At 41.8% G+C, this 24,390-nt stretch overlaps 1 protein-coding gene across 1 annotated transcript in view; it reads right to left on the bottom strand.

Moving 5' to 3' along the window:
• Nucleotides 1–24,390, bottom strand: part of LOC132822882 (engulfment and cell motility protein 2) — a 193,511-nt gene that overhangs the window by 97,228 nt on the left and 71,893 nt on the right. The window contains exons 3-6 of the mRNA XM_060836266.1: nt 21,928–21,968; nt 5,978–6,050; nt 5,579–5,629; nt 1,966–2,135 (exon numbers count right to left, since the gene is read on the bottom strand). Coding sequence (XP_060692249.1) covers nt 1,966–2,135; nt 5,579–5,629; nt 5,978–6,050; nt 21,928–21,968 — 335 coding nt within the window. The remainder of the gene's footprint in view (nt 1–1,965; nt 2,136–5,578; nt 5,630–5,977; nt 6,051–21,927; nt 21,969–24,390) is intronic.

The raw sequence follows: 24,390 nt of genomic DNA, 5'->3' as shown, positions 1-24,390 counted from the left end.
ATTAAATCATGATTGATTTGTATCCACTTGCTTTACGTTTACCTTTAGCTAATAAAAATCTATTAATTTCTGCTAGAAAGCTGCTCACTATTCCCAATATCTGCAATATTCTAAGAGAGAAAGCTTCAGATTTCTTGGGAAGAAAGTTTTCTTTTGATTCACTCATGGAATGGCCTAACGCCAACTGGAAGATTATGCCCCCTCGACCAGCGGAGGCAGTTTCACTGTAACGACCCTGTAACACTGGAATCCTTTTAGCATCTTAAGCAACTGAATCCAATCAACCTTCCAAGGCAATAATTAGGGGTCTTCACTCAGATTAAGCACCAAAGGATTGGCAGGAACTGTACAAAGCAGAGTGTTAAATGCACATGATCAAGGGAAATTAACATGGCACTTGTGCTTGAATCTGTATGTTTAGAACTCACATCATCACATTCAACCAAGCAGCCAATCAGACTGTATCTGTGACTGGACCACCCAATCACCTGCTAATTCTCAGAGTAAGGATGAAAGCGACACTCAGCTTGTTAAATAGCCTGCTCAGCAGATAATTCAAATATTCACAAAGGAGACAAGGCAGTCCTAAAAAAACCCACTTTACTGACAGGGATCTTCAGGCAGTTATGGACAGACTGAAGGGGGAGCATGGATACGAGACAGAAAAGCAAACCGACCAATAAATAAAACAGTCCAATAGGTACAGGCGATGAGCAGGCGTCCATCACAATACAAAATGATGTGTGAGGCGGGGGTCGGGGTCTGCTGGAACAAGCAAGGAAGATGGCTGTTAATGATCTTGGTTCGCTCTACATGTTGCCAATTACCTAAAAGCAATGGGCATTATTTAATGTTGGCACAAATGGTTATCCAATGGGGATGAAGCCGTCAGCCACTCCTGTTTCAAACATTTCACACAAGAACAAGGTTTACCTGAATTTATCCAGTAAGTTGCTGGAAGTAAAACACAAAACGAAGATAGCTGATAAGTATTAGCACAGGCCAGTAATACAAAATGCACAATATTAACTATCCTCATTTCACAGACTGAAATAGCTCTACTCTCCAGTTAGCCAACTGTCTCACATTTTACTTTATTACATCGAACAGTTCATCTTCCCTGCACTTGGTAAAAACTCTCACAGCAGCGATAGAGAGCCAATGATCATAAACAGATGGCTGCTTTCTGCTTCCCAGACAATGCTGGGGTGAGGCATCACAGAGAACATGGATTATGGACGTGGACGCTGTAGCAGGCAGAGGAAATTTACAGTGTACAGCAATGAGCACTTTTGACAGTATCTTGGAGAGATACTTTCAAAACATGAAGTGAGGTGTTGAACTTCTTGGTGCACGATGTGCTACATGTGGTTTCCAAAATCTTTGAAATACTACCGAACCCATTTTACTCAATAAACATTCACGGCACATAAGGAGGAAAACCAATCCTATGTTAAATAAAAAGTGCAGGTCAGTAGAGAATCTAGAAGCATCTGTGGAGAGACAAACAGAGTTAATGTTTCAAGTCTAATATGACTTCTTCAGCATGCGCTGGCTGTTTTAAAAAGAGCTGTTTGTTTAGTCCTACTCCACTGGTTTTTTGTCACAGCTCTACACAGGGCTTTTTATCAAATACTTATCCAAACCTCTTCTGAAAATGACTGCTGAATATTTCTTCTGCCCTTCCAGGCAATGCATTCAAGATTATGATATCCAAACGCATTACAAAATCCTCAGGTCCACACTTTCAATCATCTTGAATCAGTGCCTCTAACCACCTTCCTCACAGCGGCAGCATGTTACTTTATTTACTCTCTCCAAGCCCCTCCATTAAACCTACTTTTAATCTTTGAAAGAAAAACAATTGCCTTTTCTTCAGTTTATCTAAATAACTGAAGTCCAAGTCTTGAACTTTGCAACCATTTAAAGAATCTATTTTTTTTAATATAAAACACTAGCACTAACTTGGTTCCACTTTCCACCAGGAGAGTGAGGATGAAAATTCCTTCCATGTTGATAAACTCAGTGGCGAAGGTGGCATCAGCAGAAAGTTTCGCCAGCTCTTTCAGAGCATCGAGTCGGGAGTCTAGGCCAGAAGACTGTATCCTTTCCAACAGCTGACGGGCTGCTCGAGTCTGTTAACAATATAGTTGCCGTGAGAAATAGCTCTTCTGCAATGTGATGAATTAGTAGTTTTAAAATCAATATAATGCCGAACATGCAGTATCATAGGAATGCATCCAGCTCACTCTCCCTCTTCCAGCCTGCCTTTACTCCACAATGTTGTCTGACAAGAGGCTGTGCGACTGACTGGTACTCGTAGCTCCAGGTATGGGAAAGTAGACTGCACTGATCTTCCCCCAACGCTGCACAACTGTAGCCCTGAAAAATGTGTTGCTGGAAAAGCGCAGCAGGTCAGGCAGCATCCAAGGAGCAGGAGAATCAACGTTTCGGGCATAAGCCTTCATTCCTGAAGAAGGGCTTATGCCCGAAACGTCGATTCTCCTGCTCCTTGGATGCTGCCTGACCTGCTGCACTTTTCCAGCAACACATTTTTCAGCTCTGATCTCCAGCATCTGCAGTCCTCACTTTCTCCACAATTGTAGCCCTACAGGTATTGGCTATCCAGTACCTTTTTACCTCACGTCCAGATAGCGTTCACAAGCTGTCAAGTGATTTACACAGTCGCAATCATCCAATCTGGGCTGATAGTTTGCATCCAATCCTACTGTGGATTTTGCAATGACATGCTACACAACTGTCACAAAGGTAAACTATCAGCCTCGTCCATCTTAACCGATCAACACTTTCCACTGCTGTCCACCTGGATAGACCCACATTTGCCTAGTTTTATTCCAATCGGTCTCATCACAGCTAAAGCATTGTTTGTAATAGCTTCTCATCCAGCTGCCACACAGTGGCCTCCAAAATCTGTCCACGGCCCCATTCTAATTATTTTAAAAAATCTACTTGCTCCCTCCCCCGCTCCTGATCAACACTATCTGAAACCACAGGATTAATTTTCATGTGTACACTGATGATATCCAACACAAACCCCACCACACTCTCAGTTCCTCCACTGTCTCTAAATGATCAGACAGTTTCTCCAACATCCAGTCCTCAAGATGGCACAGTGGTTTTATCTGTTGACTATTAATCCAAAGTCCGAGGTAATGTTCTGGGGACCTGAGTTTGAATCCTGCCACAGCAGATGGAGTTTGAATTCCACTAAAATATTACCTGGAATTAAAAATGGTCAACTGTCAGGAATAAACCATTTGGTTCACTTCAGGGAAAGAAATTGCCAGCTAGTGTGGTCTACACAGGATTCCAAAACCACAGTTACATGGTCAACTCTTAACTGCCCTGTGGGCAATTAGGGATGGCAATAAATGCTGTCCTAGCCAGCAGTGCCCATTCCTGTGAATGATTAATTTTTAAAAATCCAATACTGGATGAGCAGAAATTTCCTCCACCTAGGTATTGAGAAAATATAAACAAAAGACATGTATTTATGTGGTACTCTCCTTGACCACCAGATGTCCCAAAGTATTTTAGATCCAAACAATTTTTGGAAGATTGACAACTGCTTCATTATGGGAAACAACAGCCAATTTCCATACATGAAGCTCCCTCAAACATAAGTGTAACGATATTGGTCAGGCCACCAGTGATAACTCCCCTGTTTTGCACTGAAGTAGTGATGTCGCACAATTTTTACACCTATCTGATAGGCAGACTTTTTTTTGAATATCTTCAAATAGAATACTGGTAACAATATCAAAAAAAAAGAATTAGAACATAGAACATTACAGCGCAGCACAGGCTCTTTGGCGCTTGATGTTGTGCCGACCTGTTGAACCAATCTGAAGCCCATTTAACCTACACTATTCCATTCTTGTTCATATGCCTGTCCAACGTCCATTTAAATGCCCCCCAAATTTGGAGGCAGTGCGTTCCATGCCCCTACTACTCTCCGAGTAAAGAAACTACCTCCGATATCTGTCCTATATCTATCACCCCTCAATTTAAAGCTATGTCCCCTTGTGTTAGCCATCGCCATCCAAGAAAAAAGGCTCCCACTGTCCAACGTATCTAACCCTCTGATTATCTTATGTCTCAATTAAGTCACCTCTCAACCTGACATGGTGCAAGTTTAACATTTCATCCAAACAAGAACACCTCCAGCAGGGAAACACTCCCTTGGTTACTGCATTGAAACATCAGCTGAGATTTTTCTGCTTGAATTCTGCAGTGGGACCTTATGACTCCCATGTGAGAGCCATCTCAACCAAATTGAGATGCACAACTAAAGTCATTACTGGACTGTCTCTGCCTCAGTTCCCTGCTGAAACCTTCTTTCATGCCTTTGTTATTTCTAGACTTAATCATTCAACTTGCTCCTGGCAGATGTCCCCCGAATTACAGTTTGTAAATTTGATGTATTCCAAAGCTGCTTGTGTCCCAACTTTAATAAGTCCCACCTGCACATTACCCTGTGCTAACTGAATTACATAGATTCCTGGCTAAGTAATGCCAGGATTTGTCTGGTGTTCAAATCCTACACCTCTTGCCTCTTCCCTTCTCTGTAATCTCCTCCAGTCCTAGAATCCACCAAAATATCTATGCATCTTCAATTCAGCCCTCAGGTACGCCCAGTTTTGATCATTTCACGACTGACGGCCATATCTTTAGTTGCCTGGGTCCAAGCACTGGAATTCTCTCCTCACATCTCTCTTTCCACCTTTAATTAACCGCTACTTAAAGCCGACCTCTTTGGCCCAATTTTCGACCACGTGCTCTAATCTGGCTCGGTGTACGTTTTTGCTTTCTGACACTGTTGGTTTTCAGAGAAAATCCCATCTGGTTCACTGATGTCCTTTAGGGAAGGAAACAGCCATACTTACCTGGTCTGGCCTACATGTGACTCCAGACCCACAGCAAAGTTGTTGACTCTTAACTGCCATTAGGATGGCCAATAAATGCTGGCCTAACCAGCAACATCCTCATCTATGAATGACAAAAACACTCCTTGGGATGTTTTCTTACATTGAAGGTGATATATAAATGTAACTTGTTGTCATCACAGGCATACTTTCCAGCCGTGTTGGTCAATAAGTAATGATTTTTGCAGTCTTCCTGATTGGGTTAGCTGTTAACACTGGCCATCTGCAGCAGCTTAAGTTACAATACCAAAGTTGCTCATTGGTCTTGGAATGGTTTCTGAATGCTGATCTTCTAACGTTCCACCCAGTCACATTCATAAATAGGAAGCGTACATCTGTGTTTAATTTGCAAAATATGCACAGGGTAACTTCTCACAAACCATATCCATTCATTAATAAAAGTAACAAAAAAAATACGACAGCTGCAGTGACCTGAAATTTAAACCCACCTTATGGAAGAGCTACCTGGGACCATGCATTAGGCATCTGCAGCTCACTCACTGATCTTATTTAAATGAGACCTAGGGGTCAACATCAAGTGCACTTTCCCACAAGTCATTCGTGCAGGATCACATGAACCAAATGTACAGTTTGTGTTTGCACTTCACAAAATGTGGAAAAAAAATACTCACGGGGGAAATGGCCAACCGCAGAATAGTTCCATTTTTAATCTCATTGCGAGTCTTAAGCGAGGATTTGAGAGAGGTAGCAAGAGAGAAAAACAAAAAAGGACAACTATGAATTTTAAAATGGAGAACGGCTATTAATTTATATTCATCTGCCCAACACAAGTACAGTTGGTGAGGTTTACTGAATTGTCTAAAACAGGTCAAACACTAGGTGTGCAGACAGCATAAGCCTAGCTCTGAAATAATTTAAGATGCTACAACAGAGCAACAGCTCTGGATGAAAAGTCAGATTGGCCTTCTTCACCCATTCCCTGTGCAATGAATGTTACGGAATTACTGATTGACGGGCATTAAATGCTGGTATTGCGGAGGTTGAAAGACTTCATGGAGAAGGAGACTGACCTTTTCTGTAATGTATAGCTGGGTCCCATCAGCATACCGTAGAGTATAGTGCTCTGGGTTAGGTAAAGACCACCTGTAATGCAAACCAGATAAATCACATCAAAAATCCCTTCTGTGTCCAGCAGAGCAACTGCAACAATAAACAATAGAGAACCACAATCACTGGCGATCAGATAATATAAATAATTATAGAGTCATAGAGATGTACAGCATGGAAACAGACCCTTCGGTCCAACCCGTCCATGCCGACCAGACATCCCAACCCAATATAGTCCCACCTGCCAGCACCCGGCCCATATCCCTCCAAATCCTTCCTATTCATATACCCATCCAAATGCCTCTAAATTGTTGCAATTGTACCAGACTTTATCACATCCTCTAGCAGTTCATTCCATACACGTACCACCCTCTGTGTGAAAACGTTGCCCCTTAGGTCTCTTTTACATCTTTCCCCTCTCACCCTAAACCTATGCCCTCTAGTTCTGGACTCCCTGATCCCAGGGAAAAGACTTTGTCTATTTATCCTACCCATGCCCCTCATAATTTTGTAAACCTCTATAAGGTCACCCCTCAGCCTCCGACACTCCAGGGAAAACAGCCCCAGCCTGTTCAGCCTCTCCCTGTCGCTCAGATCCTCCAACGCTGGCAACATCTTTGTAAATCTTTTCTGAACCCTTTCAAGTTTCACAACATCTTTCAGATAGGAAGGAGACCAGAAATGCATACAATATTCCAACAGTGGGCTAACCAATGTCCTGTACAGCCACAAACTGATGATTTTTTTTTGTAACAGTAATTAATAATATCATAACCTGATCAGTATACCATTGATAACTGACAAGCTAATCTGATAATCACTAGTCCATTTCCGTTAACAAGGGGTTAATGTGTACTTCAAATCCATTTTTCTGCCATATCTCCACATCACTCAATACCCTTGCCCTACCAAATAGTCCCAAAATATGGAGAGTACAAACCCAGTAATGACCCAAATGTGAACCACGGTGATAGTGTTACATTCCAATTTACACTCAAGGCAGAATCAAAATGGATTTATTCAGAAAACAAGGCCACAAAGGAAACGTCCTTCACTTCACACTGTATCTAATGTCTCCTCTATTAGCGTCAAAGATATCTAGCTCATCTATTACATATTTCTGCAATTGCTCTGCCTATTCCTATTTTCTTCACCAGTCTCATCCTCTTCCCTTATCTCATTTCCTCAGCAACCCACTCATCTGACACTGATGGGGCCCTGTGTTAACACATTGCTTTGAACACAAATTTCCCATTCAACAGTTTAAACTGTACAATACCTTTCATTGGATTAGAAGGTCTTGCAAGTCCTGGAACACTGATTGATTTGCCTTGAGGAGGATATTGATATTAGGACATGTTTACATAGCACTGCTGAAGACAGAATGGATCGGTAGTGATTGGACAAGGGCAAGGTGGGTTTCATTGAGTTTGTAATATCTGATTGGCACAAGTTAACAACCACAATCAGGAGCCTTGGCTGAAAGATATGAACAGGACATTCAGAAAGCCTCCTCACTCTATGGATCCGCTCCGAGCCAGCTGGACAGAGGTCACATACTGTGCACATGTAAATAAAGAGTGATACTGTCCTCTGTGCAATTATTTCAGTGTTGAAATAAATCCATGTGTTATCATCTAAAACATGATTTCCTCATTACAAAGAATGTTACTCTACATCAGCACTCTTACACAAAGCAGATCAGTCTACATCCATTCATTAACTGCCTCGTTCACAATCACAAATCTATTAATAGCTAGGTAGTCATTTTTATCCAATGTGAATCTCTCCGTTTTGGTTAATCTCCACACATACAATGCTACATCAACAAACACCGGCTAAAATACAACTAACCACACCCGGAACATTATTTTATGTTGAAATCATTTCTTCCCCCCCTCTTTGAATGCACTTACTAATGAGAAGATATGAACTCACTGTCACCCACTTCCCTCATGCTTCAGGTACCGATGTGGACATGGAGTGTTGAGAATACAATAAAAGGTATTGGTCTACTGGCGAATTGGAGTGTCCTGCATTACACACAATGTTGTTTATTAACTCCAAAACTCTCAATGTCCCAGTACATAATACTTACTATCCTCAACATCTGCCCTTTCAATCCTGAGTTTAATTATGGACCATAATACACCAAACTCTTCAACCACCCCCACATTACACCCCGACACTACACTCCCACATAGGAAATAGTCAACATTCAGTGTAGGGAGTCACATGCCAACCTGATCCAATTCCTTGTAGTCAATCACAGATGGAACTTCCCTTCTAGATATGGGCAACTTCAAAGACCAGTATATATGGCTGTAGGCTTCTGACATCAAGCCTTGTGAAAGAACAAGGACACCCTGCACTACATGTAGATTGAAATTGCTGCTGATATTGTACAGACAATTGCCTGAGCTAACACAAATACATTTTCCTTTAATCAAAACTTGAGCCAATCATCTTTTATATTTGTAAACTGGCCCAAGTCAATATAAGAACTTTTCAATGACGTTTGCTCTCGAAATACTTGACGTTATTGCCTCCAATTCCATTCTCCTTCATTGGCTACCATTTGAGGACCAGACCAGTGCGTCTGCAATCTTCAAGACCTTCTTTGATCCCAAACGGAAAGTCCAACCTCACACCATCCTGATCGCAAAGACCACCTGCTGTACACAATGGTGACTCCAGGTCCTTTAAACCTATCAATTTAAAATGCTCAAATCCTCTTAACTTCTTTCATATCCTTGACCCGTATGAGCTCGCATACACGCCAAACTTCTGATACTCCGATTCAGCTTCTAGGCCTCAACCCTCCCATTGGTCGTGACATTCCTTCACTCCTCTGGAATTTTCCTCAATATCACTCAGCCTTTACTATTCTTACCTCCTCTAAATCCTAGCTGTTTGATCAAGCATTTAGTCATCTAAGATAGTATTTGTTTCTTTGGCTGAGTATTTGTTTCTTTGGCTGAGCATCCACTTCTGTCTGATGCTAAAGAAGCTATACAAACGCATGTTGCTGGTGGTGTAAACACCTAGAGTAAATTTCAGCACTGTGCCGAGGATGCTATGTGCTCTGAAGGCCCAGACATCCAGGGGCTCTCACAAGATTAGCTCATCAAATTTAGATTTGATTTTTTTTTTAAATGGTAGGAGAGAAGGGAAACCAAGAAGCAATAGCAGAGAGGGAAACCAGGTGGATAGAATATTAGAAGAGGTAAAGAATGCCAGAGATTTGGGAAGACAATGTCATGCTAATGTGGACTCGTAATCCAAAGGTCTGGGCTAGTGGTGTGGTGACATGGTTCGAATATCACCAGCAACTGGTATTTGTCAAATTCAATTAATATAGTTTGGTACATTAAACAAGTCTGAGTAGTAGTGACCATGACAACTCTCACGGAGTCATAAAGTCAGAGTTATACAGCACAGTGGTTCAATGGATAGCACTGCTGCCTCACAGCACCAGGAACCCGGGTTTGATTCTGGCCTCGGGTGACCAGCTGTGTGGAGTTTGCACATTCTCCCCATGTCTGCATAGGTTTCTTCCAGGTGCTCCGGTTTCCTCCCACAGTCCAAAGACGTACAGGTTGGGTGAATTGGCCATGCTAAATTGCCCATAGTGTTCAGGGATGTATAGGTCAGGTGCATTAGTCAGGGGAAGTGTAAAGTAATAGGGTAGGGGAATGAGTTTGGGTGAGATACTCTTCGGAGGGTCAGTATAGACTTGTTGGGCCAAATGGCCTGTTTTCACACTGTAGGGATTCTATGTTGATTCTATGAAAACAGACATTCAGTCCAACTCACCCAGGCTTACCATATATCCTAAAATTAATCTGGTCCCATTTGCCAGTATTTGGCCCATATCCCTCCAAACCCTTCTGATTAATGTACCCATCTAGATGCCTTTTAAATGTTGTCACCGCCTCCACCATTTCCTCTGGCAGCTCATTCCACACACACACTACCCTCTGCGTGAAAAAGTTACCTTTTCAAATCTTTCCCATCTCACCTTAAACCTATGCCCTCTAGTTTTAGACTCCCCTATCCTGAGAAAAAGACCTTGGTTATTTACCCTATCTATGTCCTTCATGATTTTATTCAATTCTATAAGGTCACCCGTCAGCCTCAGACGCTCCAATGAAAATAGCCCCAGCCTATTCAACTTCTCCCTCAAAGAATCCAGCCTGGCAACATCTTTGTAAGTCTTTTCTGCACCCTTTAAAGTTTAACAACAGTTTTCCTGTAGCAGGGAGACCAGATTTGAAGACAGTATTTCAAAAGTGGCATTGCCAATTTTCATCAATTAGTGTATAAACTCACCTGGTTCACTAATGCCTTTCAGGGAAGGGAATCTGCGATGCTTACCACGTTTGGCCTACATGTGACTCTTGACCCACAGCAAAGGTGTTTGATTCTTAACTGCCCTCTGATATGGTCCAGCAAGCCAATCATTTTAGGGACAATTAGGGATGGGCAAAAATGCTGCTCTTGCCAACAGCTCTCATATCCCATAAAAGAACAAAGAAATTAATACATTAAAACTTTGGAGGAATCAGAGATGGCTAAACACTAGGCAGTCTGAGATGGGTTTGGAATGCTTGTGGGTAAGTGCACAGTATGTGACAAACAAGGCTGGTGAACTGCAAGCACAGAGAGGTGATCAAACAGACCTGGTTCAAAGAAAAGAAGAAATAAGAAATGCAATATTCCAGGCTACAAACGTATTCAGGAAAGGTAATGACAGGAATGGATTCAGTATAGATCAAATAAATTACTACAGCCTTGGAGAGGGATGATGCACATGAGGGACGTAAAAGATAATATATTTAGTTAGAACTCACTAATAATTAAGTGAGCGACTTCATATAAAGTTCACAATGTGGAAAAGAGAGAGGGGGTCAAATTTGCAGACAAAACTGCAGCAAGATGCAAGTGTTAGAGCAGTGATCGTAATGTATTTCAATTCTCCTAATATAGATTGAGATAGTAACAATGCAAAATACAATGAGTGAAAGGGATTCCTGAAATATGTACTGGAGTCAGAACTTTTAGAACACAGAAAGAGGCCATTCAGCTCATTGTGTCCATGCTGATGATCAAGCACCTATCTATTCTAATCACATTTTTCAGCACTTGACCCATAACCTTGTACAGTATGGTGTTCTAAATCTTCCTTCGATGTCACAAGGGTTTCCAATTCTACCACCCCCTGAATTCCACATATTTTCAACCCTTTGGGTGAAAAGGAAATCCTCATATCCCCTCCTGCTCCACATCTTAAAACTGTGCCCTCTGATTATTGATCCTTCTACTCAGGGGAAAGATCTCTCCCTATCTATGTCCCTCAGAAGTGTGACTACTTCAATCAGACCCTCCTCCTACCTTCTCTGCTCTAAGGAAAAAAGCTTCAACCTATCTAGTCTCTCTTCATTGCTGAAATGTTTCAGCCTAGACAACATTGGGGTGAATTCCCCTCTTCATCCTGGCTACTGCAATCACATCCTTCCTAGCGGGTGTCAACCAGAACTGCACCCAGTCCCCCAGCTGTAGCCTAACTAACATAATATGCAGCTCCAAGAGTACCCTCCTTACTCTTGTATTTAATGCCTTGAGTAATAAAGACAAGTATCTCATAGGCCTTCTTAGCAACTATCTTGCTGCCTTCAATCTCTCTCTCTCACACACACACACACACACACACACACACACACACACACACACACACACACACACACACACACACACACACACACACACACACACAATGCTCTGTGCATTGCAGAGCCCTACCATTCAACGTGCACTTCCTTGTTTTGTTAATCCTATTAAATGCATCGTCTTAAATTCCATTTGCCAATGTTCAGCTCAACTGATCAATACATCTATATTGTCCTGTAGTCTCCTCACTATTTACCACACCATCAATTTTAGTGTCATCTATGGACTAATGAGTCTTACATTTATGAGAAAGTGAGGACTGCAGATGCTGGAGACCAGAGTTGAAAAGCGTGGTGCTGGAGAAACACAGCAGGCCAGGCAGCATCCAAGGAGCAGGTAAATCGATGTTTCGGGCATAAGCCCTTCTTCAGGAATGAGGGCTTCCTGAAGAAGGGCTTATGCCCGAAATGTCGATTCTCCCGCTCCTCGGATGCTGCCTGGCCTGCTGTGTTTTTCCAGTCTTGCTTTTATGTTTAGATTATCAAAGTATGCTACTCACAGCAAGGGACCCTGCAGCGAACCCTGCTATATGCCAGTGGGCACAGACCCAAAAACATCCTTTGACCATCACCTTCTGCTTCCTGCTACTAAAGCCAATTTTAGAGAAAGAGAATTTGCTTGATCAATGTATTTCCAGCTCAAGTTGCTGGATGCAATTCTGGCAAATAAATTGGATCATTTCCAGGGCCCAACTGTATTGACCCTAGGTTACTGAGAGAAGATTGCTGAGGCCTTGACTAAGATCTTTGTATTCTCATTAACCACTGAAGAGGTCCCAGAGGACTGACGAGTAACTAATCTTGTTGAGATGCATAGATAGGGTTTTCGGTCAGAACGTTTTTCCCAGAGTTGAAATATCCAATACTAGGGGGTGTGCATTTAAGATGAGAGGGGGAAAATTCAAAGGAGACATGAAGGGCAAGTATTTTTTTGCACAGAGTGTGGTATGAATCTGGAATGCACTGCCGGGGTGGTGGTTGGGGCAGATATGATAAGGACAGTTAAAGAAATTTCAGAAAAGCGTATGAATATGCAAGGTGCGGAGGAATATGAAGCAAGGACAGGCAGAAGGAATTAGTTTCATTCACGATACAACATCACGGTCCAAAGGTCCTACTCCATGCTGTACTGTTCTATGTTCTATTCGTGACCATAATACCATTAGTTTAGAATAATTATGGAAAATACATAACTGGAGCCAGCTAACTTCAGTGAGCTGAAAGAAACTCTGGCCCAAGTGAACTTCAATCAAAACTGCTAGGCAAAAACTATAATTGGAGAACAGAAGGATTTCAAGGAGTAAATATTAAATCCCATTAAAAGGAAGAGGAAGGGCATTAATATCTGGGCTCACTGAATGTCTAAAGATAGCAATTAGTAATCTTCCAATCTTCCTTAGATACAGGAGTGGTGGGCCCTCCTGTGGTGCATTGGTCCAGGGGCAAAAACACTACCAGAGAGGTCTGGGCTTCAAGTCTCACCTGCTCCAGAGGGGACAGGGCATCAGCTGCAGTGTGGAGTGGGCCTCCTGGATGCGGTAGGCCCAGACTGTGGGCCCTGCAGACATCCTGGAGCTGTGTTTGGGACCCCGGCTGATAAAGATGAACTCTATTAAAGTACGTTTTTTTTTAAATTGTACCTCAAAATGGCACCAAATTTTGGCAACAGAACTCTTATCACTGTATCACCCTAGTTATGCTTGACAATTAATCATTCATTCATTCATTAACATAAGACAGAAAAAGTAAGGTTCTGATAATTGTAAAGTTAATAATACAGTAGGGAATCAAACTGAAAATAGAAACTAGAGAAGATATCTAAAAATAAAGGGACAAAGAGACAGCATGAATGGTAAGTATCATAAAAGGAAACTCAGATTTCTTTCATGACCACAAAACAGTCAAAGTCAAGGGAAGTGGTGATTAGGGATCAAATTAGGAGACCTCATTGTGGAGGCAGACAGCATGGCTTGGTTCCCAATAAGTACAGTGTACCTGTCTTCACTACTAAATGTATAGAAGGGATAAAAGTAAAAGCATTGTGCCATATTTGATAGGATGCACTTAAAAGATTGACAATCCTCAAAGTGGTACAGATTCTTGATCCAGATAGATTGTATCCCAGGTTAGTGAGGAGCTTGCAAAGCCTATTACCAATTTTCCAAAATTTCTTGGTAATGAGGATATGCCAGAGGAAGATTGTTACAGTGCTGCCCAAGAAATGTGGAGAATGATAAACCCAGCTACAGGCCAGTCAGCTTTACATCAGTGATTGGGATACTTTGATGAAGAACTCTCTGGAACAAGGTTAACTGGCATTTGGAGGAGCATAAGTTGATAAACATAAGCCAAAAAGGATTTACTAAAAGCAAATGACATTTCATTAATTTGATTGAGTTCTAGTTGTGCAGTTTTTTTATTCATTCATGGGAATATAGGCATCACTGGTTGGACTAATATTTATTGCCCATCCCTAATTGCCCAGAGGGCAGTTAAGAATCAACCATGTTGCTGTGGGGCTAGAGTCACTTATAGGCCAGACCAGGTAAGGATGGTAGATTTCATTCCCTAAAAGGACATTAGTGAACCAGATGGGTTTTTCCTGGCAATTGACAATGGACTTGCATTTCCAGATTATTACAGAATTCAAACTCCACCATCTGCCATGGCGTGATTCGAACCAAGGTCCCCAGAACATTACCCGAGTCTCTGAATCAGTAGTAGAACAATAATACCACGAGGTCAAATGAAAATTGTCACTGGATACTCAAAGTTGTTTGACAATGTATCATTTAATAGACTTCTTGATGGGATTAAAGGGCAGATGCTACATAGGTATAAAAGTGGCTAAAAGGACGGAAGGTAATGGTAAATGGCTGTTCTTCAGACTGGAAGGCAACGTGAAAGGGTGCAACTTGGGAACTGGAGTTAACTTCATTCTCCTTTCTGATGTATTTTTGAAAGACTTATACTTGATAGCTAGAATATCATTTCAAAGACTTCAGATGACACAAAACTCCAAAATGCAGCCAATAATAAGGATATTAACAGTCATCATCAGAACAGATATGGCAGATATAACATAACAGACCTTATAAGTAATTTTGGATGTAAGTTTGCTCGCTGAGCTGGAAGGTTCGTTTTCAGACATTTCATCACTATACTAGGTAACATCTTCAGTGAGCATCGAGAGAAGCACTGGTGTTAATGACCTGCTTTCTATTTATGTGTTTAGATTTCCTTGTGTTGGTGATGACATTACCACAGGAAATGACATCACCAACATAAGGGTTGCGCTTCGGCGGGTTGGTGTGGACTTGTTGGGCCGAAGGGCCTGTTTCCACACAGTAAGTAATCTAATCTAATCTAAAAAAAACCCTTTCTATTTATATGTTTCGGTTTCCTTATGTTGGTGACGTCATTTCCTGTGGTAATGTCATCACCAACACAAGGAAATCTAAACACATAAATAGAAAGGGGTTTTTTTTAAGATTAGATTAGATTACTTACTGTGTGAAAACAGGCCCTTCGGCCCAACAAGTCCACACCGACCCGCCGAAGCGCAACCCACCCATACCCCTACAGTAACCCCTTACCTAACACTACGGGCAATTTAGCATGGCCAATTCACCTGACCCGCACATCTTTGTGACTGTGGGAGGAAACCGGAGCACCCGGAGGAAACCCACGCAGACACGGGGAGAACGTGCAAACTCCACACAGTCTGTCGCCTGAGTCGAGAATTGAACCCGGGTCTCAGGCGCTGTGAGGCAGCAGTGCTAACCACTGTGCCACTGTGCCGCCCAAAACCAGTCACTAACACCAGTGCTTCATCCGGAGGCTCACTGATGATGTTACCTAGTATGGTGATGAAATGTCTGAAAACGAACCTTCCAGTTCAGTGAGAAAACATACATCCAGAACCTCAACCTGAGCTACAAACCTTCTCAGACCTTGCTTTGGTATAAAGTAGGAGAAAAGTAAATATAATCTAAATGGTACAATTTTAAAAAGGGGGTGATGGAATGGAGGGACCAGGGTTACACAAATATTTGAAGGTGACAGAACAAATTAAGGAAGTGTTTAGAAATGCATTAAGAATCTCTTACCAGGAAACCATCATTAAAAGAGTATAAAAGCATATGTGAACTCTGCAAAACACTGGCTTCAGCCGTAACACTATAATTGGGCACCACACATTAGAAAAGGACATCAAGGATTTGCAGAGGGTGCAGAAAAGCTTTGCTGAATGGAATTAAGAATGAGGCAGTTTTGTTACATGGGATGATTTAGGAAGTTGCAGTTGAGAAGGTCAAGAGTCAATTTTCTGCAGATGTTCAAAATCATGAAGAGTTGTGACAATTACTCCTTATTTCCACTATTTACGGGGACCGGAGGGTCCTTCATCAAAGTTAAGGCGATTGACAAAAGAACCAGATATGAGATGAGAAACTTCCTGTTTTAGTTACAGTGATGTTATAATGATCTGGAATGGGCTGTTTGAAAATGTGTTTTGGAAAATATTAATCCTAATTGCCTTTTGAAGTCATAGTCAGAATTGTATAGGAAGTCATTTGGCTCATCAAGTGCATTCCGGCTCCAAGTTGAGTAATTCAGCCTGTGCTATAACCCCATAGATTATTTCCCTCGAGGGTCCATCCCCCTCAATTGGCAGGTCCAACTCATCACCATTTATTCCATGGGGAAAGAAAAGCTCTTCTTCCTCACAGCCCATGTACCTTCTGGCCAATACAATTATTCTATGCCCCAATCTCAGATGCCCACATCTTCATCTTTTGGCTAATACATTTATGCTATGTCTCCAATCCTTGTACCACTACCTCAGGAACAGCTTTTGTCTATGTCATAATCTTGAAGACATCTATCAAATCTCAAAAGATTCTTCATTCAGAGAACAAGCTTAGCTTCATTTATCCCTAAAAGCCGCTATAGTGATTAAAAAACACTAAGAAAGCTTGCACCCAAAGCTATACAACAACCATGGGAATCTTTAATATTTATATTGTGGGGACAAATCTAACACAGCAGCAATAACTTAAAGATCAACTCAGAGAAAGTATTTGAAAGTCCCTTGGAGCAAACAGTTCCTGGACTGAACCAGGGGAGAAATAATTTTAAAATTTTGTTACATGTAACGAGGTAGGATTATTGGACAAAAGGGAGAATGGGGATAGTGAGATTAATTGCATAGCTCAATCAAAATGCCAGCACAGCACAGATCTCGAATCACGCTACATTGTCCTGTGATTCTAAGAAAATTCAAATACAAAATATTACTACATCCCTTTTGTTTCACTTTTTACTCCTTCATTCCATTGCTCCCATAACTCATTTCTTCCAAAGTTCCCATCTTATCTTTCACTCATTTCCTTTCTCTATACCCAACTCTTCTTTCCGATTTTCCTCAAACTCTTTAGTATATCAGCCTATTGCTCTGAACTGCCTCCATAAATTTTATTCTTTCCTCCTTGGCTCCGTTAACAAACAGCCAATTTTGCCTGCTGTGCCCACCTCCCCCTCACTTTTCAAGACAACTCCTGGGTAAGCTAGTAACCAAAGTTCGGGTCTCAGTCATAAAGTCAAAGAGATGTACAGCACGGAAGCAGACCATTCGGTCCAACTTGTCCATGCCAACCAGATATCCTAACCTAATCTAGTCCCATTTGCCAGGACTTGGCCCATATCACGCTAAACCCTTCCTATTCATATACCCATCCAGATGCCTTTTAAATGTTGCAATTGTGCCAGCCTCCACCACTTCCTCTGGCAGCTCATTCCATACATGTACCACCCTCTGCATGAAAATGTTGCCCCTTAGGTCGTTTCATATCTTTCCCCTCAACATATTTTGCTGATCCTTTAAACAGTACTAAACACTACAAGAATCAGCACAATCTGGTGTACAAAGCGGGGGTTGGGGGGAGTCCCCAGAGAAGCAGGAACTAAAATATTGAGTAATGTTCACCAGCATGGATAAACAGTCTTCCCACACACACTGGCTAAAGTTAAGGTTATGCCAGACAAATACATACAGATATTAATCCTTGAATTAATGACCATGGGGTAATGAACAGATAATAATTCCCATCAGTCATTCATTCAACAATAATTGCAGGCTGGAACAAATTTGGTTTTGTATTTGCTCTGGAGAGCAGCACACCCTCAGAGATCTTGGTTCCTTCTTCTTTTAGGATCTCTTGCTCAGCAATTCCTAAACCATATGCAGGATTCAGTGGGAGTGAGGCAAGGCACTTTTAATAGCTACAGCAGCAAAGACTTAGATTTGTACGGTGTATTGTAAGAAAACATTCCACGGTATTCCACTAGAGTGTTATCAGACAAAATCAGTGCCAGAATCCTGGAACTCCCTTCCCAATAGCAGCGTGGGTGGTACTTACACACCAAACACTGCAGTGGTTCAAAATGGCAGCTCACCACTACCCCCTGTAAAGGCAATAAATATCGGCCCAGCCAACATTAGCCTAGATCACATCCCATGAAAAAATTATTTTTAAAACTGACAGAGTTAGACAAGATATTGAGCATGATATATAAAAAGCCTGGACAAGAAGGTCACTTGAGAGAAGAATTTAAAAGCAGGATAGAGAGGTAGAGAAATTTAAGGACTGAATTTAGGACAGCACAGTGGCTCAGTGGTTAGCACTGCTGCCACACAGCACTATGGGCCCGGGTTTGATTCCAGTCTCGAGCGACTGCCTGTGTGGAGTTTACACATTCTCCCAAAGTCTGCGTGGGTTTCCTCTGGGTGCTCTGGTTTCCTCCCACAGTCCAAAGATGTGCAAGTTAGATGGATTGGCCACACTAGTTTGCCCACATGGTCCAGGAATGCATAGGTTAGGTGGATTAGCCATGGGAAATAAACGGTTACAGGAATAGGGTCTGGGTGGGATTCTGTTTGGAGGGTCAGTGCAGACTTGATGGATCGAATGGCCTGCTTCCACACTCTGAGGTTCTATGAATTCAAGACAGATAGAAGCTGGGTTAACATATGCGTCAAGTGTCAAAAGAATAACAAAGATGTGGTTTAATTTCCTGGGGAATTAGTATGAAAGAAAACATAGGAATGACAGTGGTTTATAAATACTGCCCAGAGGCAGAATGAATAAGAAAATGACTGATCTCGAATTAAAGCCACGATAATACAATCTTCATGAGAGAATTGTTAATTTTATTGATTTCCTATTAGATTAACCCCTTCCCTCTTTTACCCCATCTTTACCTCTTTCCCAGGCTGCCATTACCACGTGTAATCTTTCCAATTTTCCCTTGAATTATTTTTTTTCTACCCACTCACAGGTTGTGCCAGGATATTAGTTCTGTACGTGGCAGACACTCTGCTACATCACCAACTTGTTTCTCCCACTATGGATGGTACCACAGCGGATGCAAAGCTGGCCCATACCAAACACTGGCTGCGTGGATCCTAAAGTCCTGAATTACCACCAAAACATTTTCACCTCTCCCTCCTCCTTCAAGATACCCCTCAAAGCCTACCACTTTGACCACGCCTGTCCCAATATCTCGGAGTCTCAGAATTAAATTCTGATCCATAACTCTCCATAGGTTTAGGGTGAGAAGGGAAGATTTAAAAAAGGACCTAAGGGGTAACTGTTTCACACAGAGGGTGGTGCGGTTATGGAGAGGAAGTGGTGGAGAACAAAGAAAATTACAGCAGAGGAACAGGCCCTTCGGCACTCCAAGCCTGTGCCAATCCAGATCCTAAACCTGCCGCCTATTTCCTAAGGATCTGTATCCCTCTGCTCCCTGCCCATTCATGTATCTGTCTAGATACATCTTAAATGACGCTATCGTTTCCGCTCCTGCCACCTCCTCTGGCAGTGCATTCCAGGCACCCACCACCCTCTGCGTGAAGAACTTTCCCTGTATATCTCCCCTAAATCTTTCCCCTCTCACTTTGAACTTATGACCCCCAGTAATTCTTGCTATCCACCCTGTCCACACCTCTCATGATTTTGTAGGCATCAAATCAGGTCTCCTCTCAACCTCCTTCTTTCCAATGAAAATAATCCTAATCTACTCAATCTCTCCTCATAGATAACACCCTCCATACCAGGCAACATCCTGCTGAACCTCCTCTGCATCCTCTCCAAAGCATCCATATCCTTTTGATAATGTGGCAACTAGAATTGTACGTAGTATTCCAAATGTGGCCGAACCAAAGTCTTATACAACTGTAACAACTCTTGTATTCAATACCCCGTCCAATGAAGGAAAGCATGCTGTATGCCTTCTTGACCACTCTACTGACCTGCTTTGACACTTTGGGGAATAAGAGACCTCAACACGCAGATCTCTCTGTACATCAATTTTCCCCAGGACATTTCCATTTACTGTATAGTTTGCTTCAGAATTGGATCTTCCAAAATGCATCACCTCGCATTTGTCCAGATTGAACTCCATCTGCCATTTCTCTGTCCGACTCTCCAACCTATCTATATTCTGCTGTATTCTCTGACAGTCCCTTTCACTATCTGCTATTCCACCAATCTCACTGTCATCTGCAAGCTTGCTAATGAGGCAACCTACAGCACTGTTCACAGGTATCCATTTTGAGAAGCTCCCTTCCACTACTACTGTCTCCTGTTGCCCAACCAGTCCTCTATCCATCGAGCTAGAACACCCTAGACCCCATGCAACTTTACCTTCTTCATCAGCCTACCATGGAGCACCTTATCAAATGCCTTACTGAAATCCATGTATATGACATCTACAACCTTTCCCTCATCAATCAACTTTTTCACCCCTTCAAAGAATTCTATTAGGTTTGTAAGATATGACCTTCCCTTCACAAAACCATGCTGCCTAACACTGATAAGCCCATTTTCAAATGGGTATATATCTTATCCCTTAGTATCTTCTCCAGTAGCTTCCCTACCACTGACATCAGGCTCACAGGTCTGTAATTACCTGGATTATCCCTGCTACCCTTCTTAAACAAGGGGACAACATTAGCAATTCTCCAGTCCTTTGGGACCTCCCCCGTTTTCAACGATGCTGCAAAGATATCCCCTGTTGAAGCTCCAGCTACTTCCTCTTTCGCTTCTCTCAATAACCTGGGATAGATCCCATCCGTGCCTGGGGACTTGTCCACCTTAATGCCTTTTAGGTGGACTCTTCCTCCTTCCTTATGCTAACTTGACCTACAGTAATCAAACATCTATTGTTAACCTCAACATCTGCCATGTACCTCTCCTTGGTGAATACCGATGCAAAGTACTTATTAAGAATCTCAACCATTTTCTCTGACTCCACACATATCTTCCCTCTTTTGTCCTTCAGTGGGCCAACCCTTTCCCTAGTTACCGTCTTGCTCATTATATATGAATAAAAGGCTTTGGGGTTTTCCTTATCACTGCTCACTTTGGATTTCTCATGACCGTTTTTGTTCTCTTAATTCCTCGCTTCAGATTGGAAGAATATCAGGAATGTAGGACCAAAGCTTTGTCTGTCTTCAGGTTATAGTCCAACAGGTTTAATTGGAAGCACATTAGCTTTCGGAGCGTCACTCCTTCATCAGGTGATCGTCTCCAAATCATGTTATCAAAGCTAGTGTGTGTCCAATTAAACCTGCTGGACTATAACCTGGTGTTGTGTGATTTTTAACTTTGTGCACCCCAGTCCAACACCAGCATCTCCAAATCTTGTCTATCTTCAGTCACCTAGAACTTATGTATGCATCCTTTTTCCTCTCAGCTAGTACAATTACAATATTTAAAAGGTATCTGGTTGGGTACATGAATAGGACGGGTTGAGGGGGAAAAGGGCCAAATACTGGCAAATGGGACTATATTAATCTAGGATATCTGGTCAGCATGGATGAATTGGACCGAAGGGACTGTTTCCATGCTGTACATCTCTATGACTATGATGCTATGAATCACAAACCTTACTCACCACATACCACATAATTCTGAACATCAGATCTGCCAAATCATTGTATATGACATTCCAATACAACCATATCTTCCTGGTAAGACACCAATCATTGGTCCCAGTGCATCTTCCTCATCCTCTAACTATAATACATCACTGACTGAGCAATTCTTCAGCCATACCTCAATACCTTATCTCGAGAGGACCCTTTTTTATTCAAATATAGGTTGTGGTATCATAGTACTTACCCATCACAGACCTCCCGGATAATTGCAATCAGTGGCTTTTTCTGAAAATAACAAAGAGTTGAGTTAGCAATTAACCAGCAAATATTTCAGATCACATCAAACCCTCAAGAGTTTTATTTAAATAATATTTCATGACAGCTCAAAACCACAACAGCATTAGTTTTATTTTCTAAGAAATCCCCATTTTTGAAATGCAGAGTTACAGCTTCTGTCCTCTCACATTACCCTGCCCTGATCTTAACCACAGTTTTTTTCAGTTTTTGCTTCTTCACCGCTATCACTTATGTGATTCTCCAGCTTCAACGTGTGCCATTTCCTTACATTCTTGTATCAGTTGGGCCCCCTCAACACATCAGGAATATGTGAGTTCAAGTCCCATTCAGGACTTGACCACAAAAACTAAACATTCCAGTGCAGTATGGAGGGAAAGCTGGACAACCAAAGGTACCGTGTTTCAGATGAGACATTAAATCCATGTCTTACCTGTCCTCTCATGTGGAGGTAAAAGATGACACTATCTCAGCAAAGAACAGGAAGGTTAACCTGGACAATACTTATCCCGTTCCAAAGAAGAGTCCGTCCTGACTCAAAACGTTAATCCTGTTTCTCATTCCACAGATGATGGATCTCTCCAGCAACTTCTGCTTTTAATTCAAAACATGGTGATCTGGTCATCATATTGCTGCAGTATTAAATGATGCTACACAAACGCATCATTTTTGGCAACATTATCTTTAGCAAGGGTCCTGGGGAGCTGATGGCCAGTGTGCTCACTTGGGAAGGAGATAAGGGGAAATTGATGGTCAGCCAGTGATTAGTTGGCTGGTTTGTGATGCAGTGATGCCAAAGTCACCATGAAGGCTCTGTTTTCTCAACCTTGCCTCTCAATTGCAACATGGTGACCCTCAGGTCACTAGTAGTCAGTCAGTCACCGTTCTCCATTGACAGGGCAGCCAGTGATCCTCTGGGACTATGGCGATTTTCACTTTTCAATACATTCAGCTCTGTCAGGGCCAGCGAGAATACCATGATTGGGAGGGAAAAGGTCATTTTATACCTGTGGTGAATAAAGCTCAGTGGGATTTCTTTGCATCATGTTTGGCTCTCTGTAGTAGACCAATCTAGAATTGCTATAATTAGTCAACAAAGAACAGACAACAGTGCACAGACCCTTTAGCTCACTAAGATTGCAGTGACACATGGTGCCTTTCTAAATTAAAAAAAACCTTTTATCCCTATACAGTACACATCCCTCCCTTCCTTGCCTTTTCATGTATCTGTCAAGATGTTTCTTAAACGTTGCTATTGTATCTGCTGCCACCATCTCCTGTGGCAACAAATTCCAGACACTTGCCATCTTCCGTGTAAAATAAAATGCCTCTCACATCTCCTATGACCCCGAGAAATTAATATTCTATCCTGGGAAAAAGACTCTGACTAACCATTCTATCCATACCTCTCATTATTTTGTAAACTTCCACCAGGTTGTCTCTCATCCTAATTTCTCGTCAAAGCCAATGCGCTCCAAACCAGGCAACATCCTGGTAAACTATTCCTCTACCCTCTCCAAAGCCTTCACACTCTTCTAGCCATGTGGAATTGTACACAATATTCCAAATGTGGCCTAACTAAAGTTTTACACAGCTACAATATGACTTGCCCTGACTCAAACTCCATTATCATCATTTCCCAGTATGAAGGCTCAAAACATATTAGATACACTTTAGTCCTTGTACATTTAAGAACTATTAAATTCATAGTTAATAGTAAAAGATGCTAAAAGACAAATTGGTAATGAGAGGCATATGGAACCTTGTGTAGATCTCTAATAGTCCAGGTTTCACCCATCTACCACAGACTTTATCCTCCAACAACTTGCAACTCCCTCTATTCCACTGCAACCTCTAGTAAAATACTGAACTTGCATAGGTATGAGCTTTGAGCAAGGTTTGGAATTAGAATATTTCCAAACCAAACGAACAGCACAAATGGATGGGCACAAGGGACTCCAAGAAGGACAGTCAGTTAGGAATGAATTAACACGTTTGAATGGAAAATGCACAATTAAAATTGTACAGATATTAATTTTATGGGTAAAAATTGAAGATGCATGCTTAATAAGTTGGAGGCAAGATATCCAAAATGGAATAATTATTGATGGTTTCTGCTTGGAATATACTGCAAGAGACATGTTACTTAGTTTTGCTCCTTTCATTAAGGGAAGGGCAGTAGAGTCAAGGTTCTGACAGCTAGAAGAAGCTGATAGCTTCAGGCAAGCAAGGAGAGACAACAGAAAATTAGTTGGGAGTTTAGACAAGAGGATAATGCACTGGGATTAACTGTGTACAGAGGAGACCAGCTTATTGTAATTGAAAGGGGCACTGTCCAAAAGACATCCACTCCGCTGCCTGTAACTTTCATTATACAAAAATATCCATGAGGATCTGTGCATGATAAAATGAT

This window comes from Hemiscyllium ocellatum, chromosome 15, assembly GCF_020745735.1.
Source record: "Hemiscyllium ocellatum isolate sHemOce1 chromosome 15, sHemOce1.pat.X.cur, whole genome shotgun sequence".
Taxonomy (NCBI): Eukaryota; Metazoa; Chordata; class Chondrichthyes; order Orectolobiformes; family Hemiscylliidae; genus Hemiscyllium; species Hemiscyllium ocellatum.
This window is presented reverse-complemented; position numbering and strand designations above follow the sequence as displayed.